We start from the raw sequence: 25782 nt of genomic DNA on the forward strand, positions 1-25782 counted from the left end.
CCTCATAAATTGCATAAAATAAACGTTTTCAAAGTCGATGCCTGTCGTAGCATTAAAGCTGCTGGATCGATCGATATGAAAATTTTAAAAAATATAATCTGCACACTATTCGCCCTATTGCACCGTTGAGTTTTCATGAAAATTGTGGCTGTTTTTTTAAACAATTATGTAACACTTGTTTTTGGATGCAAAATCGTAAAAAGCATAGATTTGGCAACTTTAAAAATATCATAAAAAATGGAAAAACTGTAGAATCAAGAAAACCACGACTGGCTAACCGGAATAAACTTATAATCTAACAAAAAATAACTGATTTGTATTTTTCTGACGATCTATCACGCAGCTACGCTGGGTACCGTTTTTGGTACGAATCAAAAGACTTGCCTGGTAAGCGACGAACCCGGCTTTGATAATAGATCACTATGATCACATTTCCTTGATAATATGATAACTTTTTCAACTTCAAAATGCTACCAAAAACAGACAAATTGAAAATTTAACAAGGTCTATTTAGTAAGTTTAGCTTTTTGAGAAGGGAATATCGCTATATTCAATTCTTGTAACTTTCTAAGCTGTAGCCATGAAATTATTTCGACCTGTTGATAACAAAAACTGAAACATTGCGAAACTATCTAGACCGGAAAGGACTTACAATTATCATCAGACAAAGCCAAAGGCAACATTACATGAAAATATCTTCAACCAGTTCGAAAAACTGATTCGTTGAACACAACAAAGCAATTAAGGTGACCCATGTTTACAGATACCATAGGAATGATGTTGCAAAATTCGGTTTTATCTGATTCAAAGATGCAATAACAAACATTGGATGAGTTAACCAGTAATGCACCTAATGGAAAAATGTTTGAGCATCGTACAGTAAATTTTATGACCGAATATGTACCCAAGACAAAATGCGCCCCTGATAATTCGACTGCACGAAAAACAAGAAACAGTCAATTTTGTCAAGCAGAATGGTACCTTGTGAAGAAAATTACAAAACATAACTCGGAAAAGAACAGGTACCCATGTTATGGTCAATTGTCTATTGGAAAAAGGTTATCTCATCAGATAACGTAATTTTATGTCATTTATTTCCGGTGAAGGTTTAACCAAATAAGTGCTTCAAATGTTTTGCCATACGTTTGGAAGGTCAGTTACAGGAATGAGTCAATTTTCAAGCGCCAGTGGGTATGTCGTCATATTTTTGGAAAGAAAAATGTAATTGTATGGGAAACATCGTCCTCGTCCTCGTCCTTTCTTATTTATTTAACATCTTATTTAACAAAAAAGTAATGGCCCTGGGCTCAATATCTGATCATCAGAAACTAGACGAAATTGCCTAACGAAGTAATAGATGCATGTACCGTAGAATGCAGTAGTGGTTTTCGACCAGTATTTTACTTTCTCTATATAGTATTTAGATTATCGTAATATCCTAATGATTTATCCTTACCCCGCGTTAATAAATTCGTTTGCAAGCGACTGAAAGACCCTGCTACGTTGAAAAGAAATGTACGAGTATTTTTATTCAAGCGAAGCGATAGAATGAGATGAACATAATCGATGAATCAACTCTTCGTTTCAGTTACTTAATCAAGCAACGCAACTCAAACAAAGCACAATGCACCTTAAAATTATAAAATTTGGGGCGTACTAGAATAGAACACATTTGCCTGAAAATCACGATACTCAGTATTACTCAAACAGCAGTGAATGAAACACAGTCCCCTCCCCTTTAAAACTGCCAGCTCCAATAGAGATCCTAGCGCCCCAAAAGACCTCATAAATGCTATCGCACCGTACCATCGCACCATATCATATCCGGGTTTCCGTGCAAGATTCAAGGAAAATCCTGCATCGCACCACCACCAAAAACCATCGTCAGCGCTGGCCTCATCAACCAATGCTTCCACTGGCCACATCGCACCCGTTGAACAAACGACACCCCAGACGGGCTACAATGCAGTGCAACTGCAGCAACCGGACAGCCCGAGGCCAGCATCAGCACCAGCACTCGAAACTCACTCCCGGGCGTCATCGGCGTCTTGGGCTTCTTCTCGTTCGTTCGTTCGGAACGTCGATTCGACACGTTCGGTGCAGTGGCCCACCCATTCACCTCACGAAGAAAACCTCACACCGTGCAGGCAAGAAAATCAATTTTTCCACCCCAAAAACCGGAGACTGGCGTTGCTTCTCCAAGGACCGACAACAACAAATACACACGGAGGGCCACGCGATGACCATTAATCAATGCGCCGGGGAGTTATATTTCTTGTTGATCGACGCTTTATTTGTTTTACCATCGGGTGAATCCGCGGCTGAGGTGGTTTGGGGGGTACCAATGCGCGCAATCGATCGCGACGCGATGCTCCACCACTAACACGCTACCACCCATCGGCTGGCGTTCGACATTTGAAGCCAGACGCTCGTGAGGAGCGGGGTGCGAGACTGCGCCACATCATTTTCACATAATTCACTTTCGCCCCAAGAACAGGACGCACCGGGTGGTGGTGGTGGTCTCGGTCGGTCGGTCGGTTCCCACTGGTTCCCCCGGACACACACCAGGCGACGGTGGCCTTGTCAACGAAATTCCCGGAAAAATTCCGTCCCAGTTCCAGGATTAATAACCGCCGTGCCATGTTCCCGGGGCGACAGATCACCGGTGGCCACCCCTGCGCGCACAGCACAGACGACAGTGACAACGCCAACGAGGAGAATGCGTTCTGGTCACGGCTGCCGTTAAGGTTCTAATTTTAGCCAACCGCCCAATGGCCAATCTGAGCAAACGGTGAGCATCAAAAATTCTATGCTCTGTGATGCTCCGAAATTATGCTGCGAGAGAGTGGAACAGAAACTCGCCGCTCCCGCTGGTGGAACTCACGAGATCAAAATATTTATGCTCCCGATGTTGGGATGCTGTCTCTCTGGGAAATCCCCGACTGCTCTCCAGAACCACTCGATGGGTGGTTTTGTTTACACTCTCTCTGCCATCTTTTTGGTTAGCATAAAATCGGGAGAGAGAGAGAGAGAGCACCAAGCACGCGCGAGCATAAGCATAAGAGCATGAGTGCCATAGCATATTCTGCTGAGCGCTTCTTGGACAACCCCAGTACAACACTGCTGCGGACAGCATTGGGCGGTGGTGAACGCATAAATGGAGGCCCGAGAAACCGCGGTCGGCACAGTATTCTCGCGGCAGCCATTGCGTGTGCCTCGTATCTCGAACGTTGTCGATTATCGTCGTCGTCGTCGTCGTTTGCGAAATCTTAAAGCCGTTCTCGTGCGAAAGGTGCATCAGGAACAGTTGTTCGGAGTTTGCGCGTGGAAAGTCGTGCAAACGGAGTTTTTGAAACGTCAACAAAACGTCGTTTTGTGAAGTGCATCGAGAAGCCATAAGAAATATCATTAAAACTGGATAAATCGGTAGACCACACTGAATACGAAAGCATATCTGTGGGTGAAAAATACAGGAAATTCATTTCTAACGGACCAGAGTGCTTGGATGTCGTGGATGTTTATGACGTGAACTGTTCAGCGTCGTCGGTTCTCTTATCCACCATTTGCTGTGCGCCGAGAAGGACCTTCTTTTCGGTGAAGATACAGTGCGAGTTGACCCGGAATACCCGGGAGATAAGTTGCTGGAAGCGTCAGCGTAGATAGACATATCAGAGCGAGCGAATTCTTCATCTAGATAGTAACGCATCACGTTAGTGCGAAGGTGTGCCAGTGTCATCTGTGTGTTTGTTTTGTCCAGTCTTTTGTCTCTCTAAGTGTAAAGTGCCTTTTGTGGTGCCGTCAAGTCACAAGCCGGTCCGGGTACCGGTTTACTAATATTTGGAATACCTAGACCTAGACTCCCACTCCCGGGTCTCTGTGTATCGTGCCGTGTCGGTGGTTTGTGTCCAAAACAACCCGAAGCAAAGTGCCGTCTAAACCGTCTGCATGCAGCCGTGGGTAGTGTTGTGACGTCACTCGCGGCAGTCGTATCACCAAAGAAGATGAAGTGTCACGCCGTGGGACTGTTGCTGCTGGCGGCGGTGGCCAGTGCCGTCTCGTACTGCCCAGCACGGTGCGTTTGCGACGATGAAAAGCTGCACGTGACGTGCGGTGAAGGGGAGCTGGATGTGTTGCCGATCGCGCTCAACCCATCGATCGGCCGGCTAGTGATCAAGTTCAATCGCATCAAGTCGATCGATTCGTCGATTCAGTTCTACACCGAGCTGACGATGCTCGACCTTAGCTACAACCATCTGCTCAGCATCCCGGAGCGTATCTTCATGTACCAGAAGAAGCTGCTGCAGCTCCATCTGAACAACAACAAACTCGGTTCGATCACAAACCGTACGTTCGGGGGACTGGACGAGCTGCGGGTGCTCAACCTGCGGGGCAATTTCATCGACGCCGTTGGCGTGGAAATGTTTAAAGCGTTGCCAAAGCTGGAAGAGCTAAACCTGGGACAGAATCGGATTGCGACGCTCCATGCGAGCGCCTTCGAAGGACTGGGCAATCTGCGCGTCCTCTACCTGGACGATAACTCGATCAGTACCATTCCAACGATGTCGCTAACACCACTGAAGGGCCTTGCGGAACTGTTCCTCGGTACGAACGCACTGTTCAAGGTGTTGCCGGGTGCGTTCGAAGGGTTAACGCAGTTGCGCCGCCTCGACATCCACGGATCGATGCTGGTGAACGTGACGGCCGATACGTTCCGGGGGCTGGAGAACATCCGTTCGCTCGACATCTCCGACAACCATCTGCTGAAGGTACCGACGGTGCAGCTCAGTATTCTGAAGCGGCTCGAGGAGCTGACGATCGGTCAGAACGATTTCGAGGTCATCCCGGAGGGTGCCTTCTTTGGGTTGTCCAACCTCAAGTCGATCGACATCTCCGGAGCGCTCAATCTCCGCCAAGTCCAGTCCGGTGCGTTCTCAGCCAATCCGAACCTGGAATCGATAACGATCGCTTCGAACAAGGAGCTGCAGGAGCTGGACGAGGGTGCGTTCGCTGGGTTGCCGCACATCCGGAAGGTTTCGCTGCGTGACAACAAAATCGGAACGTTCCACGAGGAGCTGCTACCGTGGAAGCATCTGGCCGAGTTCGATCTGACGGAGAATCCGCTCGTGTGCGATTGTGAGGTGTTGTGGTTGCGGAATCTACTGCAGCGGCAGGCTCCGGAGTCGCAAGAGGATTCGCAGATTGTTTGCGGTGGTCCAGATCGGTTGCACGGTGAGTTGCTGCGGGAGCTGACGGCCGATCTGCTCGGTTGTCAGCATCTTCAGTCGAAGGAGCGCGCTATCTTTGGGGCGATTATCGTTGCGTCGGCGGCTAGCTTAACGACGCTGGTGCTTATTGTTTACCGGTTGCGGCATCGCATTCTTGATACGCTGAGGCGTACCGGTTGGAGTGGAAGTAATAAGCGGGCGACGTTGCAGGAAGAGAAAGACGTGGAAGTGCAGAAGTCACTCGGTGAGGTGGAGTATCATCAACCGCACTGCAATATCTACACCTACAACTACCACCAAGCGTACCGGAACTATCAGCATCCTTTCGGGGGGCAGTACACGCTGCCCTATCCGCACTACCAGACGCATCAGGTGGGATCAGGACCACAGAGCCATCAGACGTTGCAGCATCATCATCATCAACTGCAGCAACAGCAACAACAGCAGCAGCCTTCCGCTTCGATCGTCTCAGTGACTGGGGCGGTCTATGGTAGGCAGAAAGGTCCACCACCACCACCACCACCGCCACCACTACCACAGACACCGAAGGGTCCACTGAGTACCTCCTCGTCGACCACATCCTCCAGCACCTCCTCGTCCGGACTGTCGGCGGTCTCGTGCGGTACGACCGCGTCCGGTGTGTCCGCACAAACGCAATCCTCCGCTATCTACTCACCACAGTACGCGCATCATATATACGAGGTGCCGAAGAATGTTTCCGACACCTAAAGGACTTCGGCGGGCTCCCTTTGGCACCCTCAGCACAGGTCACATAGACACTCCTTCACACAGTTAGCAATCTACTATTCTAAGCACTTTTAAGGTCAGACATAAGGAGAAGCTGTCGAACTGCAAGAAAAAGTCGCGTTAGTTGTTTTAGGCGGAGGTAACTGCTGTAACATAAAGGTATCTTCGCTCCTCCACCCTCTCACAAGCACACTGCACCGTTGCATTAGTAGATAAGAAACGAAAATCGATCGGTAAACAAACAAACACACGAACCAAGCACTCACACCGACCCAGTCACCCGTCGTTGAGACCCTCGTTCCTCCTTCCAATAACCCTTCAACCGACACATTCACGACATGAGTCATATCGAGAGAAGGGGGGGGGGGGGGGGTTGATGATCGATAGCGAACGCGTACTTCTAGTCAATTTTAATTTATCCACGTCTATCGTCTAGTTCTAGGTGAGGCCGTTTTGCGTTGTGGTGCCATGGAGGGATGGCATTTCCTTTTCCCTTCTATTCCCTCCCTTTTTTTTTACCTAACGTCGTCAGATTGTCGAGTCAATTTTATGTCTAACGGGGGCGGTGGCCCACAAAATGAATCTCGATCCAGAGAAGAAGGTTAGCGAGCTAGCGAGAGGAGGTAAGGCGCAACCCAAACCCAACAGTACAACCGATTGTGTCCGTGTAGTTGCCGGATTCGCGATTCGATTCTTTATGCGGCAAGGTAGCGGAAGAAGAAGGAGCACGCGAAGGGGCTGAGAGTTAACCTTAAGGAGCAGTGGAGAAGGAATACCTTTTGCTTTCGGTTTTGCGGTGTAAATATTATGTAAATAGACCTTTTGTAATGTATACTAGTGGGGGTGAAATGTGAGAGAGAGAGAGAGAGTTATGAACAGTATCCGCTGGTTCTAGGGAAGCCATACGCATACGACGCAGCGCTACCCAAGGTACAGGAAGAAACCGAAACATTAGAAAGAAGTTATGCAATTTTTACTGCACACCTGACTGTTTTTATGATGCGACGCGAGCAGATGGAGCGAAAGAGCAGAAGATGGAAATGGGTACAGGAAAAGCAGAGATTGGTGAGGAGAGGAAATTGAAGGAAAATCAAAAGGAAAGCTCTGGCGGTGACAAAAAACGTAAATTAAATACTAAATCGATAAGCGAGAGTGTTTTGTTGCAACGACGTTTCGATTGTTTGTATGTGGGGTTTTCTTCTTTAGCATATTTCTAAGCGGGAAAATTCAAACACCTGGTAGCGGTACTGTGTATGACTGATATCGTCCTGAGCGACAGAAAGGGAACGAGAGAGAGAGAGACAGGAAAGAAGTTCACAAATCGGGTAGCGAAGCGAAATCGTCGATCGTTTGTAATTTTGTTTCTTTTCGGTGAAACAAAAAGAAGAAAAGAAAAAAAAAAACAGAAAAGCGCATTTAACACTAAACAAAAGGGTGCCGAGTTGATAAGCGAGTTAAGGACGGAGATGTTATTCGAGATTAACTAGCATTCTTAAGCACACCAAGAAGATTGTCGGGGTTTGAGAGGTGGTTCGCACGCAAGAGCGCTTGCAGCGAATCAGATAACGAACGCGCTAAGCCGAGACGCTCCAAGAACCGTGGACACGCAAACATACTTTTGGGTATAAGTGATATAAGAAGCCGATGGAAAATGAAGAAAAATGAAGAAACGAAAACCCTAATTCAACGAAAGCTGCGATGCGAGAGAGAATGATACGAGACGAAAAATGAATAAAACAAATCAAACTTGAGATATAAAAAAAAAATACAAAAACTGTGTGGATAAAACGTATACGAAATCACTCCCGGACATCCAGGAAACATCTTCCCAACAAAACAGCAATCCGAAAAATGGTAATGCCAGGCAATGGCAAACGGGTAGGTAGGTCGTGCCGATGACGTGGCGAGTAATGTCGTTTTCTTTTAATTATCGCACGCGAGACTGAGGCCCTCCGTCTTCCTTCCCTCTGGCGCGCCTGCTGCTGCTGGTTCGTAGCGTGGTGGTTCCGTTTGTTTCCTGGAGAGGGAAAAGTTTTCTGCTTGTCTTCTTCCTTGTTGCTCAAGGACGCTCGGCTCTCGGCTTGCTTTTGGATGTGGCAATTTGTTGCTGCGTTGCTTTTAATGATTGTAACGCGTGCTGGGGTCCTGTCGGTCGCTTGGTGTCGCTTGGATGTCGCGTTGTTATGATGGTTTTGTTTAAGATTGATATGGCGCCTGAGGGCGTTGGTGGAGTGTTTTTATTTTGATACAACAGCTCCGAGCTCCAAGCAAAATGGTTGCTCCCAAATCTCAACCCACACACCCAGTGGGACCAAGTTTTGCTCCGATTGTCCGTCGTTCCGATGGAATTAATGGCTGGGGGATCAGGATAAATGAGAAATTACACTGGAGAAGCGACGGTCCATCGGTCGGTCGGTGGTGAGCTGGCCAAAGAAGGTGAAATCTATTGTCCAGCGACCCTGAGAGTGGCCTGCCCGGACTGGAAGTCGCTAATCTGCGCGTTGGTGTGTTACTCCGACCGGCGCACACATACCGGCATTTCGCAGATAGGGCTCTCTGGTGCGCCAACAATTACCGTTTCGCTTTCGCCTTTCGGGCAGGTAGGTGGTACGGACGGAACATTTTCCGGACCGGCGGCCATATCTGCGCCTTGGTCTTGGCCACCTCGTGGAAATGGGCAAAGTTGGCAATTGCCCATCCCGGAAAGCCCAGAGACCGGGGTGGCCGGGGCGATAAACTTCGTTAGGCTGACCAGTGCCAGACCGCCATTCAAACGCGGCCCCCTCTCTGTCCCTGGTTTTCTTATCTGCACCTGAACGACGCTAAGCTGCGTCGGTTGCCTGTTTTGTGTTGTGTTTTATCAATTTTTTGGGGAAAATTCGCTCGACTCTTTTGTGCTTTTCACTCACCTCACCGCTGGCAGCTCACCTTTGTGCAGCCACAAGTCGGCGTTAGTCGGTGAAACTTTTCCCGGGATTTCTCCGTCGAGCGCGGCAATGTTCCGTGCCCGAGGTGGGTCCCGAGACTTTTCGCGGAACGAGCGAGCGAACGAACCGGCTTCATTTTGTGCACGGCGCGTGGCCGCAGGTTGCCTTTAACAACGCACTCGCAGGACCACGGGCCAGGGCCACCATCGTGGTTCGACATTCGTTTTTTGTTGCTGGCAATATTCTATAAATAAAGTAAACTTTCCACATTCGTTTCGGTTAAGTAATTTAAATAGCTCGTGCGATGAGCGCGATGGTCGCGTGGTTCGCAATCGGTCGATGAGATGGAGCTTGGTTTTTGGGCGATTTTCAAGCGCTGGATATATATTGAAGAGTTTTTTTCATGGAAATTCCATATTTCCGAGTGGATCTATTTTTGGAAGCATATCAGATCGATGTCGTCTGCATAAATCAGTAAATTCATTTGAAAATTCGCTCTGTTAACATATTAATTCTAGGAAAAAATGAGCATGAAATCTAGGGGCTGTTAATGCATAAAATTGTTGCTGTTCTTGTCGTATCAGGGTTGAAAACCAGATCAAATTATTGTTTACAAACAATGAAGTCATCCAATTGTAGTTGGTAAACAACCAGACAGAGTCAGTAAACAGCTGATGAACAGATTTCGCTACACTACAATTGTGCTATAATTATGCATCCTTTTTTTCTATTTTGAAATGAGTTCTGATCGAGTAAAGCTGCCAATTCTACAGCATTTGCCTTTCTTTAGCTGTATAGGTCGCATATTTCCTTTAAAACCACGCAATTCAAATCTGATACATTCAATAAGCAAGAGGATGCTGTGCATTAATATCCTTTTATATACAAAGACATTCGTTAACACTATTCTTCATATTGAAGTAACGAAAAAGTATTCCTCGCAACAAAAAAAAAATTCAAGATGATAGACATTTTCAATTGACTAAAAAATTATGTTGTTTACGCTTTAATCAGACATCTAGTTCTGGGATAGATGCGTAATAACAGTAGCTTTTGAACGAATATAAAAAAGGATGAAGTGACTGATAATGAGTAAAGCCTTTCGTTGTTAAACAGATTTATGTTGATGGTTGATACAGTTTAGAGCAGCCATTAGGTCTTGTTTAAAAAAAATTGGGTAACTTTAACAAACTGTTTTGTCCACATTGAAGTAAGCAGCCGTAAATTTATCGTCCACAAAAGAAAAGAATTCAACTTAATAATAAACTATTGGTAAATTAACATTTCATATATAGCTTTTTTATGAAGATTTTCAACAAGAGATGTTTTAATTGTACTTTCTGATGACTGGTCCATGCCAATAGAGCAATGCAAATCGTTTTTATTATTTCTGCAACTGTCTTTACAACCTATGACAACGGGTATCCTTAGTAGAGTCTCGGAAGTAAAAACTAGGTCATCCGGTGTAAAAATGAGTAAATTGATCAGACGAATTCAACCAATCTATGCAGACTTTCCCTGCATTTCATCCCATCATTCACTTATACCTAAAACCCTCAAATGATTGCTGCTCAATTAGTGCCGTTTGCTGAGTGTTTGAGTTGGAATTGGTTTCTTTTAAAATGTTTTCCGACGATACTCCGAACGGCCCCCCCAAAGGTTCCTTCCAAGCCCGCTCCACGCTCTTCCGTGACTTCCCACTTGGGGTACCCGCAACATCTAAATTGTGGGTCAAAAAGGCAATCCTCCCCCACAACGCAGCAGCCACGGAGCAACATTTTAGAAATGAAAACGACGACCGAGGACTTTTCGCAAATAAGGGACCATAAATCAAACATTAAAGCAAAACGCGAACACTCGTGAAGATGGCCATCGCCACTGTTCCTTCCATTTCTGGTAGCCCCTTTTTGATGGGCACAATTTTAATTGCATCTCGTATTCATTTATCGCAGTAGATGGCCTCAAATGTAAAGGATTTTTCGCGTTTTTTTTTTATAATGTTTCCTGCGGGTCTCCGAAGGACCTTTCGGAAAGCCAAGATTGGGGTTTGTTTTTGCAGCACTCGCTGTCCTCAACAAACTTTCTGGCGAGAATTGGACCAACTTTTTTCTCCCTTTTTTCCACGACGCTCAACCGGACTTACCTATCTGCGAGAGGAGGAGAAGGAGAGAGATGCTGAGAAACATTCATTTCTGCCTGACCAACGCTTGTTTACCATATCTTCTTCATTAACTGCGTCTCTAACTCCTGCGTTGTCGTACCGCTCGTACCGCTGTCACTTTCCAGCTTTTCTTCTCAGATCCTCGCGCCTCTCCTTCCCTGCGATGGCACTAGTTCGCATTGGCTGCACGTCGACTCCACAATCCTTTCTGTGTAACCTTCCCCGGTCATGCACGTCCAAGTCAGGCAACCTCGCAACAAAAAAAGCCTCTGATTTACACGACTTCCGGTGCCACGACGACGTTACCGGGGGCCAAGCAACCAGGAAGGAATGCTGATGATTCAGTTCAGATGACCAAACCGCTCGATCATTGGACCTGTGAGGCCTCGTTTCGCTGCTCGCCCGCGCTCGCTGGTGCCATTTTTGGGCCAGATGAAAGCCATCAGACCAGCGGCCCCAAGAATCTAATATCAAACGAACGAACGAGCAGCCCCATGAAACGGGGAACGAGGCGAGAAAAAGCCATAAACGAAATGAAGGCTCGCAAAAAGCCTTCCGCTCACCATCCCTGGTTGTGTGGGTTCGGTGTGGAATTGGCCCCGGGATCCCTCCGCCCCCAAAAACAAGGTCCGTTTTTTCAGTCCGATTCCTTTCACGTCCGGGGCGCACGAGGAGGAGGAGGATTCGTCTCTGGAGAGACCGGCCGGCCCAGGAGAAATGCGTGGAATCTTGGCAATGTGTAATGATTTCGGTCGCGCGCCGAATGGACGGTTGTGGTGTACTTTCGGTTGCTCTCTTCGTCGACGAATGCGAGGGTGCGTTGTGACCTGGTCCTGCTCGGTGGTACAGAAGTCGCAAGTCGATTCTTTCGTGTGATAGTTGTTTTAACAACGGCGCCCTTTTTTCTGATGATGGTTCTATTTGGTTGATGGTTGATTTGTTCCACTTGGAATGATAGGATGTTGCAATACTACGCAAGGACTGAAGTATTTCAAACATCTCCAGGAATTCCCCTTTTTCATGGAAGCAACACAATGTACACGAGAAGTCGCAGTCAATTCCTATAATTACACTTTTTGTAGACGTTCTCCAAATAATGAATATCTGGGAAAATGATGGAATTTTTTGATCTTTGTTAGATTTAGTATATCAACTTATCGATGTCCCCTATGATCTATTCTTCCATTTCTTATCAGTATAAGTTGCTGCCTGAAACCTTGTTCTAGTAACAGTCAAAGCACATAGCCTCAAATTTCTCACTCATATCCTCAACATGACCTAACGGTGGACCAAAAAGGCGACCAGCGTTCCCTCTCATCAGCCAGCCAAACGAAATTAGACAAAAACACGGCGACCAGAACAGCGTCCAGCTGCCAGCGAACACCTTCTGCAAGTCGGTTAGGGACTAGAAAATGAAATGAGGCGCTTCATTGGTCTCCGTTGGCTCGTTTGCCCCGTTTCGGAGCCCTGTCGGAGCTTTTGGGAGGTCCCAACTTTTGGTGGCGGCTGCTGCTGCCGCTTTTTGCTCGCCCAAATGTGGGAGGAACGCTTTCGCGCGTAGCATGTAGGCGCATGTTGCCTTTGCTTTCCACCGTTTCTCGCTATCGGTCAGTCAGAACGATCGTGACCGGTGTGTAGGGTGAGGGGGAAATTAAATGAACAGGAAAATGAAGGTCCATCGGTTGGTCCAACGAGAGAGAGAGAGAGCGAAAGGGAGTGGGAGTGGTAGTCTCGCCGGAACAACTTTCCGTTTCATTTCCAGGGCGTTTGCTCTCCGGCAGAGACCGATGGGGCGACCGAAATCTACGGCAACGGAAATTGCACCGAAGCACGCACTCGATCGGATCGCCTCGTGGGTGCCGTGTGGAGAGGAACAAAAAAAATAAGGCCCAGTTCGGAGATCGGACAAACATTTTCCATTTCGTTTGGCCAGCTAGCGTCCACCGGGAGTGCTCCATCGTACCTTTGGTTATGTGGCGTTTTTTTTCCTCCGTTTGGTTGCCGTGGCAGACGGCCATTGCTGTTGTGTTGGTCGCTCTGGTCGCTGAAAGCTTCATAAGTCGCAGCAGTCGATGTTTGAACGATTACACATCACGGCACCACGATGGACCACCAGTGGGAAATGATGGTAACGATGGTGACGGCGGTGGTTCACGTTCCCGGGCTTCTATCTGTTGCACGATAGATAAGCGTCGAGCGGGCGTCGCAGGTCCTTGCCTGTGCTGCGTTGTAACAGTTCACAAATTATGACCCAACATCCTAGAAAATAACCGAACGCTCGGAAAGGAGATGCAGAGACAGAAAGAGAGGCAGAGAACGAGCGCCACATATCGGACACATCATCATCGCAATATCGTCGTGCTTGCCTTGGTTGCTGGTTGCGTCGTCTGTAGTACGAGGAACATTTTGCATCCTTCATCATTCCGTACCTCGTTCTCAGCAGCCTGCGCTTTTCCTGATTCCTTCGCCTTAGTTCGGTGTCCTTTTTTTGTGGAACCACCGGTTGTGTGCCGATAAGAGTAGTTATTTCAGACGCTTGAACATGGATTTCGTTTCGAGGAAAAGTTTACTTGCCCCCCACCAAAAAGGAGTACCGGGTACGTTCACTCGTCGTGGCATTATTGAAGTGGAAAAATCAACACAAGCAAGACAAGAAGTAAAAGAGCGAACGTAAAAAAAAACAACACAGATCCCTAGACCCATGCGTGCAGTCGATTAATAATTTCATCTGTAATGAAATGGAAGACCCCCTTCAACGATCCTGAGAGAGGAGCAGCCGTACGCCGGCTGGTCAATGAGAAAAGTTTTCCTTCTGTCGGTTGGATCTCAAGAGTCCTAGCCTTTTGGGTGGTCGTCTAGAGGTCCCTCTTTGTGCCCAGCGACGAATGTTTTGTCAGGCACGGGCCATGGTTTCCGTTGTTATTGTTTTTCACTCACCGTACGCCGTAAGTACCTTAGTAGTTGGTGCTGATTTCCGAGTGAAAGTTTTCGTTCGACTGAAATAGCGGCAAAGAATAATGTTTTCCATACCGAGCCAGACGAATGGCCCTGGTTTACTAGCTTCTCCTTCTCTGTTACTTCGTCTGCCTTTTCATTTGCGTCTATTTGGGCGCACAGTATTTAGTTTCTGTGGGGGAGAGGGGTTGAGGATGAGCGAGAGGGTTGCAGCTTTACTACCGTTCGGAATTCAGCTGTTTTTCAACATTGTTTCGACACCTGTTATAAGAAGAAAGCGTTTGCTTTCCGGTGAAATTGGTACGTTTTTGTAGTTTGTGCCCTTTAAATCATTTTTTCGTAAATTACTTTGGTAACAGCATTTAGATTTTTCCTACCGGCATTTAGGAACATTATAAAAGAGAGAAACGATAAATAGAAATTCGTAATTGCGTTCGTGTCGGTACTTGGAACTGTTAGGACATTCAAAAATATATGCAGGTGCCTTGCCCACGCTGCCAGATGCCATGCCAGCTGGGTAAACAAGGTCTACGTACGTTTTGCATGCGTCTATGGATACCATGCTGACGCGCGCGCTACCGCACAACATTAAAATGTGCAAGTGCAAAAAGTAAAAAAACAAAAACGGAGATGTAATCATGGAAATGGATATTGAAAAAAAAATCGATAACCGTTTTACTAAAGAAACAGCAATAAAAAAGATTGTGCTTAATGCTTGCTCGTCAAAAACTGCTTAGTATATTGTTTGTTTAATATTCTATATTTATGCTAATTCATATAATATGTAAGAATCGTTGAAAGTTCGTCCGTAAAACCAGTTCGCATTCGAGTTAAAATTAAGAATGAGGCTGACAAAACGGACGCAGTGAAGCAGTTTATTGATATCATTCGATAGCCCAACTAAGAACATGTCCACCTATTTTCTATTTTGATGCAAAAAAATATCATCGTTGGCTTAAAATTGCCAAAGCGACTCAGTTCATCTCAACAACTGCAACAACTCGTTCTCCAATGTCACCGTCGTAGGATCTATTACCTTACATAAGTATACAGTTACAACACTAGCCAAAGGCAATCAGGAGCAATGATATTATTACTATATTGTAGACACCGTATGTGACATCGGTGATATTCATTTTTGTATACGTTGCTTAAAGTCTGAGTATTGGACGAAAAAGCAACTGAAGTTTGTGCTAAAGTGCACCATTAAATCGGAAACAATACCTGTAACAGGTTCCACTTCACAAGCTACCTGTAAGAGGGTTCCTTTTCGACTGCAGAGCTTTAAATAATTTGACATTTGAAACATAAAACATGTTGCATTTGAAATTCAAAACAAATCCTTCTGTGTGGTTCTCAGTTTTCTCGAAAGCCAAATGCATCGATTCGTTATACACAAGCTCATCGCGTTCACAGGGATTATTGACCATGTTCCTTATTTTGCATTTTAGTTTTCAATTCATGTTCTGCTAAACAATTGCACTCAAATTGTTTGCTTAAATTATACAACTGTTTTTTCTCAAAGTACTTTTATATTATCCTGGAAGCTAAAACGTTAAACGAGCAGCAAAACAATAGCATCTCACCAATCGCTCAAACCAATTCCATCACCATTCCAAATTCATCCGCAGGCACATCGTCTACCGACAACCGGTGCGAACGGGGCGCCGCACAAGATTTTAATTTTTAATTACTCCCTTGTCAACACGCCGGCTGGTCGCTGCACCAGCTCGAATGCTGCAATGCTCAGTCTGGCCTGCCGTTCGGTAGAGAAGCATTCTCGAAAGTTTTGCCCGTGCGTCGGGCGTGGCCGAAGGCATGATGGCCCCGCGGGAAAGTGCTGCAAAATGAAAACAATCATTGCACAAATAATGAAGGCATCGTCCAAGTCCGTCGTGGATCCCAGCGAGGGGCCTGCCAACATGGGCTCAGAAAATGCCGAAAATCATTTGCAGACGAGCAACTTTGCGGCTCCCGAGTATCGTGCCGATGTTGATGACACGAACGAAAGGGGTGTCCCAGAACGGAACAGCCACAGTAATCGCGGGTACTTTTAATGCTCCGCTCAGGCGCCACCGGTCATCGCAGAGCCACCAGGACACCAGGAGGTCTGGCAGCCCAGGCAGTGCATGCTCCGGAGACTTAATGCGGATGCAGAAGCTGCCTCGAAAGCTCCAGAGCTAGAGCTCACGCTAGAGATGCTGATGCGATAACGCCATGGCCGAGGAAGAAGATCAACTTAATTATCATTAGCAGCACATATTGTACCGGCTTACACATAAACATATAATTATGTTGAACCAGACGATCCGATCCGGATCCGATCCGATTTCCGGATGATGGAGAATGGGATGCACCGAGCCGGACGAGCAGCATATTCGCCCCATTTGTTCGCTTACTTAGTTGCTGCTCCTCCTGGAGGCTCCAGGGGCCGGCATTAAAACAAACAATGCTCGTGCTTCCGTTCCCCGGGACCGGGCAGCACCGAGCTGGCCGGTTTTATCGGTCGATCCCGACCGACTCCGAAAATGGTGCCTCATTATTTTGGGGAAAATATGACTGGAACTTTATAGTTTAGCTCGCTTCGATGGTGGCCACAAAAAATATGCTACGTTGCGCAAGGAAGCTTTAATGCACTGGAGCCGCTCGCTGTCGTTACTTGAACGACGTTACTTGCGTGGCATTTAATTTCCAGTACAGTTTTCTGGCACGTCAACCACCAGCTTCTACAAGCTCTCTCGTTCCGTATCGCACTTCAAACACCCTGTTTGTGATTAATGATAATCCCCACGGGAGCCAGGGGATAGGCTGCTTATGCAAATGTGGGCAACGAATTACCATCATGTTGCCCTAATTCATCGCCATCAACATTAGCGCACTATGTTTGGGTTGTATTTTTTAGCATTTTTTTTCGAAAATAAAAACATTGTAATTTTCCACACATAACGTTGATGTGCCTCATGGTGTGGCTGTTGCTGGTGAGCTCACGTGACCACATATGGCCACACGCTGTGCAGTGACGTGACTGGTGGCGCCGACGGCGATCATAAAACTAAGAATCTTGCTCGGAGCTAAATAATAAAAAAAAAAACAAGGCCAACAGACGCGCTCACCGACCTGGAAACTAAAACTGGAACAATAAAGGAACAACCGACAATCGACTCGAATCGGCGGCATCTCAAGTAACGATCGGGACGAATGTAAATGTCCCTTCCTTCCGGGCCACTCCAAGGGCCACGGCTGGTTTTTGGAGGCTTTTTAATGGCCCTAGGTAAGTGCAGCATATGTGTGTATTCGAGGGCAATATGAAAATGAGATGAAGAAAAAGGAAGGAAAAGCTCTCTCCCTCCCTCGGTATGGTTCGGTCAATTTCAAAGACAAACGGCGCCATTAGCAATTGTATTCGAGAGCACACTTCTGTGGTGCCACCCCCCGGCGGGATTACCAGAGAGGTGGGGTTGATGATGAGGTTTTAAGCTGTTTTTAAATATTCGAACGCCATTGCGCTTGTTTGTCGCGCGCTCTGTGGTGCGTTCGGAGTTTGCGTTCTGGAAGGAAGGGACCCACGAGGAGGTTTAGTGTAAAACGGGCTCGACATTAATAAATTTACCACTTTTAATGACACTTTACCTAGGGACGAAGGGCTACCACTTATCTTATCGTATGTTGCCGTCCGTCCTTTTGAGGCTACCTTCGATGTTGTTGGTGCTACGTGAAGCTGAACCTACACAGAAACAACTGAATTAGGAATGGATAGCGCATGACAGGCAGTCGGAAGTGGACGGAAAAATCCTTTAAAACCCCCTGAACAACCGCTTAAGAATGGCGTGGTCGTGGTGGTGTTGAGAAGAAAGCAATACAAAGATAAGCCGCGAGACCCAAGTCTTTCATCAACCGTGACCGTGGAGGTGCTCATGATTATGCTCTAGCGAACCTCCTGGATAAAAGACTGGCACGGTTTACTTGCACCAACCAGCCATGCTGACGGATGTGGAGTAAAAGCGGGGGGCCACGCACACAAAAGATGTTGCACAAGACACAAGGGGCCTGGCTGGCACTTGCCCCCTTGGGTATTTGTTTTTCCTTTCCCGTGCGCACAATTAGACGAGCGCAATGCAACAACAGTGCAGCGGCAAATGTGGCAAAAGAACACACAAAAAAATAGAAAGGAAATGCATTTCCATGCGGTTGCGGTGCAGTGTGTTTGTGTGTGATGGTGGTGAGGAAATTCAAAGGGGAAAAAATACAGGAACTCATTATTTACATTTACAAGGGAGTAAAAGGGGGTCATGGCCTAGGGCAATACTAAAGGGATGATGGAAAGGCGGGAGGTGGCTTCCGTGAAGGCATTGGGGTGCAATGTAGTTTCTTTTGAGCTCGGCGACACGTGGCAACTTTGTGGAATATGCTTTTGCTGTTGCCAGGCGGATGCGTTAACGTCTTTTTTTAAGTGAATCAAGGAAACGTAGCTCGTGCTGCTATTTTGAAGATTGCTTGAACTGAGAAAATATTAAAGCAATTCATGGAAAACCTTTTGTGACATGTTTGGTAACATTCAAATATGTAAGGTATACAAATCAAAAATAGAGTTGATGGTAAATAAGTCGTCCTTGTCACTTTTTTGTTATACTTCATAGATCTAGTAGAATCTTTCTTTCACATTTATTTGCCCAAAAATACAAAATGCAACAAAAATACAAATGCAATGCAAAAAAACGAGTCGTAAGATATCATATGAAAGATTTTACAAATTCATGGTTCGGTAGATTTTAAAAAGGCCTAACAAGTTGTATCTGAGTTTATTAATGTAATGATTATTAAGTGGTTTAGCTATTCTGTTTACTAGTAAATGTTTGAAATCTGGGACTATTTGGTCAGCTGACCAAGTTGATAGTAGAAATTATTGAATTAAAATCTTCAAATGCACCGTAGAAATAGATGAAAACGTTTATTTGCCTGTTTTGATGCGACAAACGTAACGGAAAGTTGATGGCTTCAATAGGAAAACCTAGTGCATTTAGCTGAACGTTTAAAGATACAGCATTTACTGAATTATTGAATTTTTGTGGAATGAAATTGCATACTTGATGCACCTGAAAATTCTGATTTTAGGGAACATGCAATGACAGGAACCTGTTATTCTACCTGGAAAGTGATATTTTTTCTCATTCAGCCGGGGCGAGCCCGTATCTTTATTCGCCAAATACGGCCCCGCTACCCTCGCTCTCAGCCCCTGGGAGCTTTACAATTGTTTTGCTTTCCAGGGGCCGTAAACTGGAAAGTGATATGAAGAAGGTGATATGTTTTGTAAAACAAGACATTGAATTGATATACTTTGTTTTTTGTTCTGCAAAATTGATACCAATTTGAATAAAGCATTTGGCACTTTCTTCGTGAAGTTACAAAAAAACGCATCACAAACGATGATATTTTCCAACCAGTTGAACTCCCCAATTGTTGCGCCAAGATGTTTGCTAAACTTGAACTGTTCATAACAAATCACAAGTCACCCCCAAAGAAAAAGCAACATTTTTTCAAATGTTCAGACTCCCTTCGCTACTGATTCCCTTGAAAGCGAGCGATCCTTTACAACCATCCAGATCGGTAGCATAAGTGGTGTGGCCAAACAAATCCGTGCTTGATAATGTATCCATTCATTCCGCATTCCATCCTCGCCATTCGCAATGCAAAACCTTCCCGACGAGTGCACAGCGTTACAGCGGTGTACCTCCTTGCGGTAACCATCCTTGAGACGCATTCCCGACCACAATCTCGAGCAGAGGAGCGCCATCCTTTTACCATCCGCGGAACCACCAGCGCGAGCAATGCACTCCAGTTCATTCATCGCTCAGCATGATCATTGACATTGGATTCATCGTTAGTGTGGATGAGTAGGGAGGGGGGTGGGGGGAAGACCGTGGCAGGTGAGTATTATCCTTTTGGTGGCATCCCCTCTTTCTTGTGCTTGTTCCCGTCGGTATTCTTCCGTGTGCACCGGTGTGTCTAGGTCCTCGGTGTCTCGTCTGCGCGCCACGAATGAATGGGATAGCTCACTCAGCTGCTGCTGCAAGGGAAGTCACACAAAAGCTCCACTCCACAACACCGACTCCCCGAAAGGTGAGTTAATGACTCAGAAATGTGCTCCAGAAACGGGTCATTTCGGAGACAAATTGCCGTGTATATTGTCTTTTTCAAGTTACGAGCGAACACTCGGCGCCGCCCGCCCGGCGAGGATAAGACTTCTGGCGCTGTGCTCTGCGGTGGTAGGGAAATGCAGCTCCTCCCTACCAAGTACTCCAGTTTTCCCCCCACCGTTCTCGGTTCATTAACACGTTTCTTAAGAGGACATGGAATGAGGTGGAATGGCCAGAAAGTATTGCACCACTCAACTCGCTGTTCTGCGAGCTTAAAGCTTAAAGCGTTGGCTGAGGTAACATAATTTTCCAAAGAATTTGTTCCCTTTTCTAATGGCACTTGCAGTCCTTTCACGCGAGGCCGCCATTGCATGAGCGTGTGGCATGCGCTCGAGTGCAGCATCATTTGCCATCATTATGCTCGACGGAGGTGTGCTTATGGGAGGGTGGAGAGTAGTTTTTAATCGTTAGTTCTTATGTTTGTTCTAGCATTAGCGGCGGCGGAGGATTGTGGGCGAGAGATAGAGAGAGACAATGGAGAGGAAAGTGTCATCATTATCGTCGTGCATCAACCATGCATTGTCTGACCGGTCGTTGAGTGCTCATGAATAGAATGGGTTGCAAAGTAAGGGGTGAGGTTTGTTATACTCATATTTTGTGAATTGAGTTTTCATGTAAAACATTGCCATTTCGTCGTATCGGTTCGTAGTTATTATGTGTTCATACTGAATACCCATTTAAATATTAATTAAACGACTTGGAAAAGTGAATGCAGATCATTGTTTGGTATTCAACTGGGCAATGCAAATGAATAAGATTGTTCTAACAACGTTTGTTTTTTTTTTTATATTTAAAAAGGTTTAACTATTTTGGTTTAATTGGTATTGAAATTGAATAAACAATGATAACTGAACAAATAAGCTACTTCAAACAATATGGTTTAATATACATTTCTAGTTTACAGTTTTCTGCACAGCTGGGCCAAGTGGTGTGCTATTAATAAAACCAAATACTAATCAACTAAAGAACTAGATATGATTGATAGGAGACTGTATAAGCCGTTACAGTGCAGGTTAATCGTTAGAATATCACGTTTATAACGCATAGCAGCCGTATAAGGAGTTGAAGTTACTATCAAATGATTTGTTGACATCAATTTGTTGTTCAAACAATTTGAATATTAAATACTGTAACAATCCCTCATCAGGAAAGTCCTTTGATTACTTTGCAAAATCACTATTTCTTGAAATTAAAAAAGAAATCTTTGTGTTGTTTAAGCAACTAATATTTGTCTCTCAGTAGTTTTATTATCCTTTAAACAGGATAAGATTACGAAAACGATCACAAGTCATGTTTAAAGCCTAAAACATAAAATGGTCTTTTGTTTGGATATCATTTTCATTTCATACCTTCTATACCTTCGTAAAAAGTAAAAGCTCAATCGCGTTGCCATTAAATTTATATTTGATTAACATATTAACAGTTTTATGGGCTATCGTTTTAAAGTAATATAAAAAGAAACAGCAAAAAGTTAAATAAACAAAATACATTCTAGAACTTACAGCATCTCCAGAACAATAAAGAAGTTCTAAAATCCCAAAACATTGTACAGCTCAACCAACATTATTAATTATTTTTCTCCACCATGATCTCGCCCATAACTCATCCAATCATCCGAACCGGACACCATCAACCGGCACACCCAGAGGTGTCTAGTGTCCTGGCCCTGGACCACTCCAAGCCCGTGACGGGCATCTCCGGCTGCGCCGTTCGTGCCGCGGAATTGAATAGTGACTCGTGACTGACTCCCATCTTCCACTCAACGGACGAAACCAGTGCATTTGCCGTGGTACCGTGCGCGTGACTTGCTTCTGCTCGGTGCAATTTCACCAAATTCCCATTCCATCATCCTCCTGTTCCCCCTTCACGCCCCACGTAAGGAAGCTTTCAACAAACGGCCCTCGTTGCGGGGGATGAGTTTGAAGTGACACTGACGAAGTCACAAACGAGCGTCAGTCCGCCAGGCGCCAGGATGAAAAGCTCTCGACAATGTGAAACCTGCTTGAGATCGCAAACCGACAAACCGGAGGGCCATGGCCACGGCTGGCAAGCTCATGAGGATTGTATCCTTTTTTCTTAGAACAAGCTGGCTGGTTCGATTCTTGCGCTCGTTCTTCGTTCCTTACGATCTTCAGATTGTCATTCGAGCGCGATCTTAACCTCTCCATGGGGTCCCAATTCAACGAGAGCCAGTCTCGTTTGCCTATGAGTCCTATTGCTATTTTTGCTATTTTCTGGGACCACTAGGATCCTCGCCCCCTCCTAGTAGATCCCGTGGACCATGGCACCATAGCGGGCCAAGTGCTTGTTTTATGTTAATTTATTTGTAGTCTCGCCGTGCTCCTTCTCTTCCTGTCGGCATCGTCGAGGGTAAAGTGGGTTAATGAGGTGTTTATTGCAGTGACGATGCTACTTCATGCCAACCCCCGGACAGAAGCGCCAGTCCAGTGGCCAGTGTCCTGTGGAGATTCGCGAGCTCGCTCTCACCCAGTGTGTTCGCGTTTTAATTAGGACGAAGCGGCGGAGGAGGAAGTACTCGAAGAATGGACACTTTCTGGTGGTCACCCCGTCATGCGCCATGCTCGACTCTTTCCGTCGCTGCCGCCACCGCTAGACTTAATGAACGATGCGAAACCGAACCATCATTTGGCAGGACCCACGGAGGAGGTGGGCACGGCATGCGTCTCGAGAGGTTCATTACGCGGGAGGCCAAACACCATCGTAAGCCGTAACAGCTTTGCTAACATTGGCAAACGATGTTTGCCTAGCGAGCGCACCAGGCAGTGAACGAGAAGGACCGAGATTTATGCTTCATCAAGAACATTGGCCGCGCTATGCTGCCCGGGCGATGGCGAATGTTTAATGTTTTGCGTCCGTTCCATCGTGTCGTGATAATGATAATTCCACACCGCTGGTCGCTTGTTGCCTTTCGACCTGTGGCCTTTCCGTGGGACATTTTTATGACATTTCAACAACCAAACTCTGATGCTGCTGCTACTGTGCGGAACTCTGTTTGGTTAGTTTTGCTCCATAAAGTCAAGAAGGAAGGTAATGCAAAATGAATGCCATGTAAAAAGAAATTAAGAGAAAGACAGTGTCGAGAAAGGGTGCTCGCGGATGCTTCAATTAATTTCATTTCTGCTAACAAAACGAACCTTGCTGTGCCGTGGTTTGTGGAAAGTGCTTTGTATTATTTTGGGCTGAAGAAGAGAAGAGCGCCATTCTTTAATTTAAAACAAATACATTTCGTCTATTGCTATGCTACCTCGCGGCAAATTGACGCGCCGGCTAATGACATCTGCTCACGAGAGATTTTGATCCGTTTTACACTGTCGATGACAGTGATTATCACTTCACTACTAACTATCCAACAGAAACTCACGATGGAAATTAAAACGAGACTTGATGCGCCACTCCTTTTTTTCTTCAAGCTTCTGTCTGCATCAAAAATAGTGTTCCAGCTGACAAAAAGCGAGTTTTTTGCTCACTAGTTGCCACCTTCATGCTTTAGTCGACCAATGAGCGACCAGCGTGGTCGAATTTTTGTCGAAGTCGCGTCGCATCGCGTCTCGTTCCTCCACATGCTGCTGCAGCTGGATGTGCTTTAATGGATGATCTCATTAGCGGGAATATGGTTTTGCAAGCTGCCGCTTCGGCTGCTGAATCGACAAGCTAGAAAGCCTCTGCGAGAAAGGACAAAAAACTAACCGTCCGACCGTTTCAACTTTGTGGAAGGGGAAAGGTTTGGCAAAAAATAAAATCTGCTCGAAAGTGCAGCTGTCGGCATTACCGGAGTGTCCTTTAGTTTTGGAGTAATTATACGGGGCAACTGACAGCGAAGCATGCACCATGGAAGGTTGCAACAGTGAATTGCTAAAAATCGTAACAGTTTTGATTAATCAAGAACTAAAAAATAAACTTGGAGTTGTCCACAAAAATCGTCCAACCTCAACAGCAACGACATCATCAGATGAACCTTCTCTGTCCGGAAAATGAGAGATTTACTTGTGGTCAGATCCAGCAGAGGTTTGCCGCTCCCCAACTTATTGGCACTCATGCTTCGCTGGATAGAGTCGAAACCGACGCGTAATGAATTCATATAAAACATAATTTTATTTGCCCACACCAGCGTCCGTGGCGGCGTGACGGATCTCGACACTCTGACGACGCAGATGGATGAAGCCACCAAGACCTAGAGCCCCCTACGGCCTTCTGTCCAGTGCGATCTGTTTGCGAGCGCAAACAAGATGTGATAAACTGCGGGCTTTATTTATTTTTCATAAATCGCTCACTCCACTTCGCCACACCGCCCACTGAGGGTGCTGGTCTGCCACCGGTCCCCAGAGCGAATGGTCAATATCATGTCGTCGGCGTCCGTCCGTCCGTCCATCCGTCCGGTACGACCATGTCAGTCATCATTATTTCGATTTCGCCGGACGGATGTCCTGTTGATGCAACGGTGTTGCATCGGATGGTCTGCGTCATCACAGGATGCTATTTCTGCTGACCAGTGGCTGCTCAACGTTTGCTCACCCACGACAGCAATTGAAGATCAAAGTCCGGTGGGCGTGTGGGGTGATCGGGGAGTCGGAGCGCGTTGATCTTGCTGCGAGTGTCCCGTCGTGGTCTCGATGCGATGAACTGTCAATATTTGCACCACATTCTGCATTTCTCCATTACTGGTGTGTTGGTGAAGAGAATATATCGGAGTTTGGTTTTTCCGCGAAGTTTCCTATTGTTTTCCAAAAAAAAAAAATATGTAAAAATGTGTTGTGACTGAGTCATATATTTTTTACAAAAACAATATTCACTGGTTAACTGTGAGGACTTTGTTTTTAAACATTTCAAATAACAAAATGTATATTTATTTATTAATTTATATTTATTACATTCATGGTTTTATCACTCCAATAAATTGTTATCGACGATTCTACGGTGTAGCGCAAGTCGAACAAACAAATAGAGTAGATTACCGAAATCCTTGAACTAGGAGTTGCGGCAAGTGTATGATGACATGATCAGCGGCACTCTGTCAGTAGAAGAGTAACAAGGTTGAAGTGAGTTTTTGTTATTGAACAGTATGTTGGAAAAATGTTGGATCTTTTACAATAAGAAGAAAATATGATCGGGAGTATTAAAATATGATTGAATATAGAAATTCCCCGCCGACAACTTACAGTGAACGGTTTATAAACATACAGTGAACGTTATCAGCACAATTGCCATTACGTGGCCTTTGAGTTTCCGATTCCACTTCAAGGAATTAGTGTTCCACTCTGCCTTAGCTTGCTCTCCAATTGAAACAGCGGATGCTGCAGCTATTCGATGGCGCCTTAATCAGCGGAACCGAAACGATAAGTTTGTTCGTTTCCGTGAATTGTGCCATAGTTACAGTTAACAACTATAGTTAGCCTTCAACTATACAGCGATAACAAAGAAATGCAAAGTGATACTGCGTTGACTGCGTTTTAAAAATTGCATGCGCCTGTCGGTGCATTGGCAACTTTCATTCGGTTCAGTCTGGCGAATAGTAGCAATCCTGTTGAACTTACAGAAAGTGAAGTGAAACAAAA

The 25782-nt window shown here is 45.8% G+C and overlaps 1 protein-coding gene across 1 annotated transcript; it reads left to right on the top strand.

Moving 5' to 3' along the window:
• The first annotated feature begins 3207 nt into the window (after nucleotides 1–3207).
• LOC126575544 (insulin-like growth factor-binding protein complex acid labile subunit) lies at nucleotides 3208–6332 on the top strand. The gene has a single exon (XM_050236286.1). It carries the CDS (start codon nucleotides 4002–4004, stop codon nucleotides 5952–5954), a length of 1953 nt encoding a protein of 650 aa, XP_050092243.1. The 5' UTR covers nucleotides 3208–4001; the 3' UTR covers nucleotides 5955–6332.
• Nucleotides 6333–25782: the final 19450 nt, after the last annotated feature.

Source organism: Anopheles aquasalis, chromosome 3 (genome assembly GCF_943734665.1).
Source record: "Anopheles aquasalis chromosome 3, idAnoAquaMG_Q_19, whole genome shotgun sequence".
Taxonomy (NCBI): Eukaryota; Metazoa; Arthropoda; class Insecta; order Diptera; family Culicidae; genus Anopheles; species Anopheles aquasalis.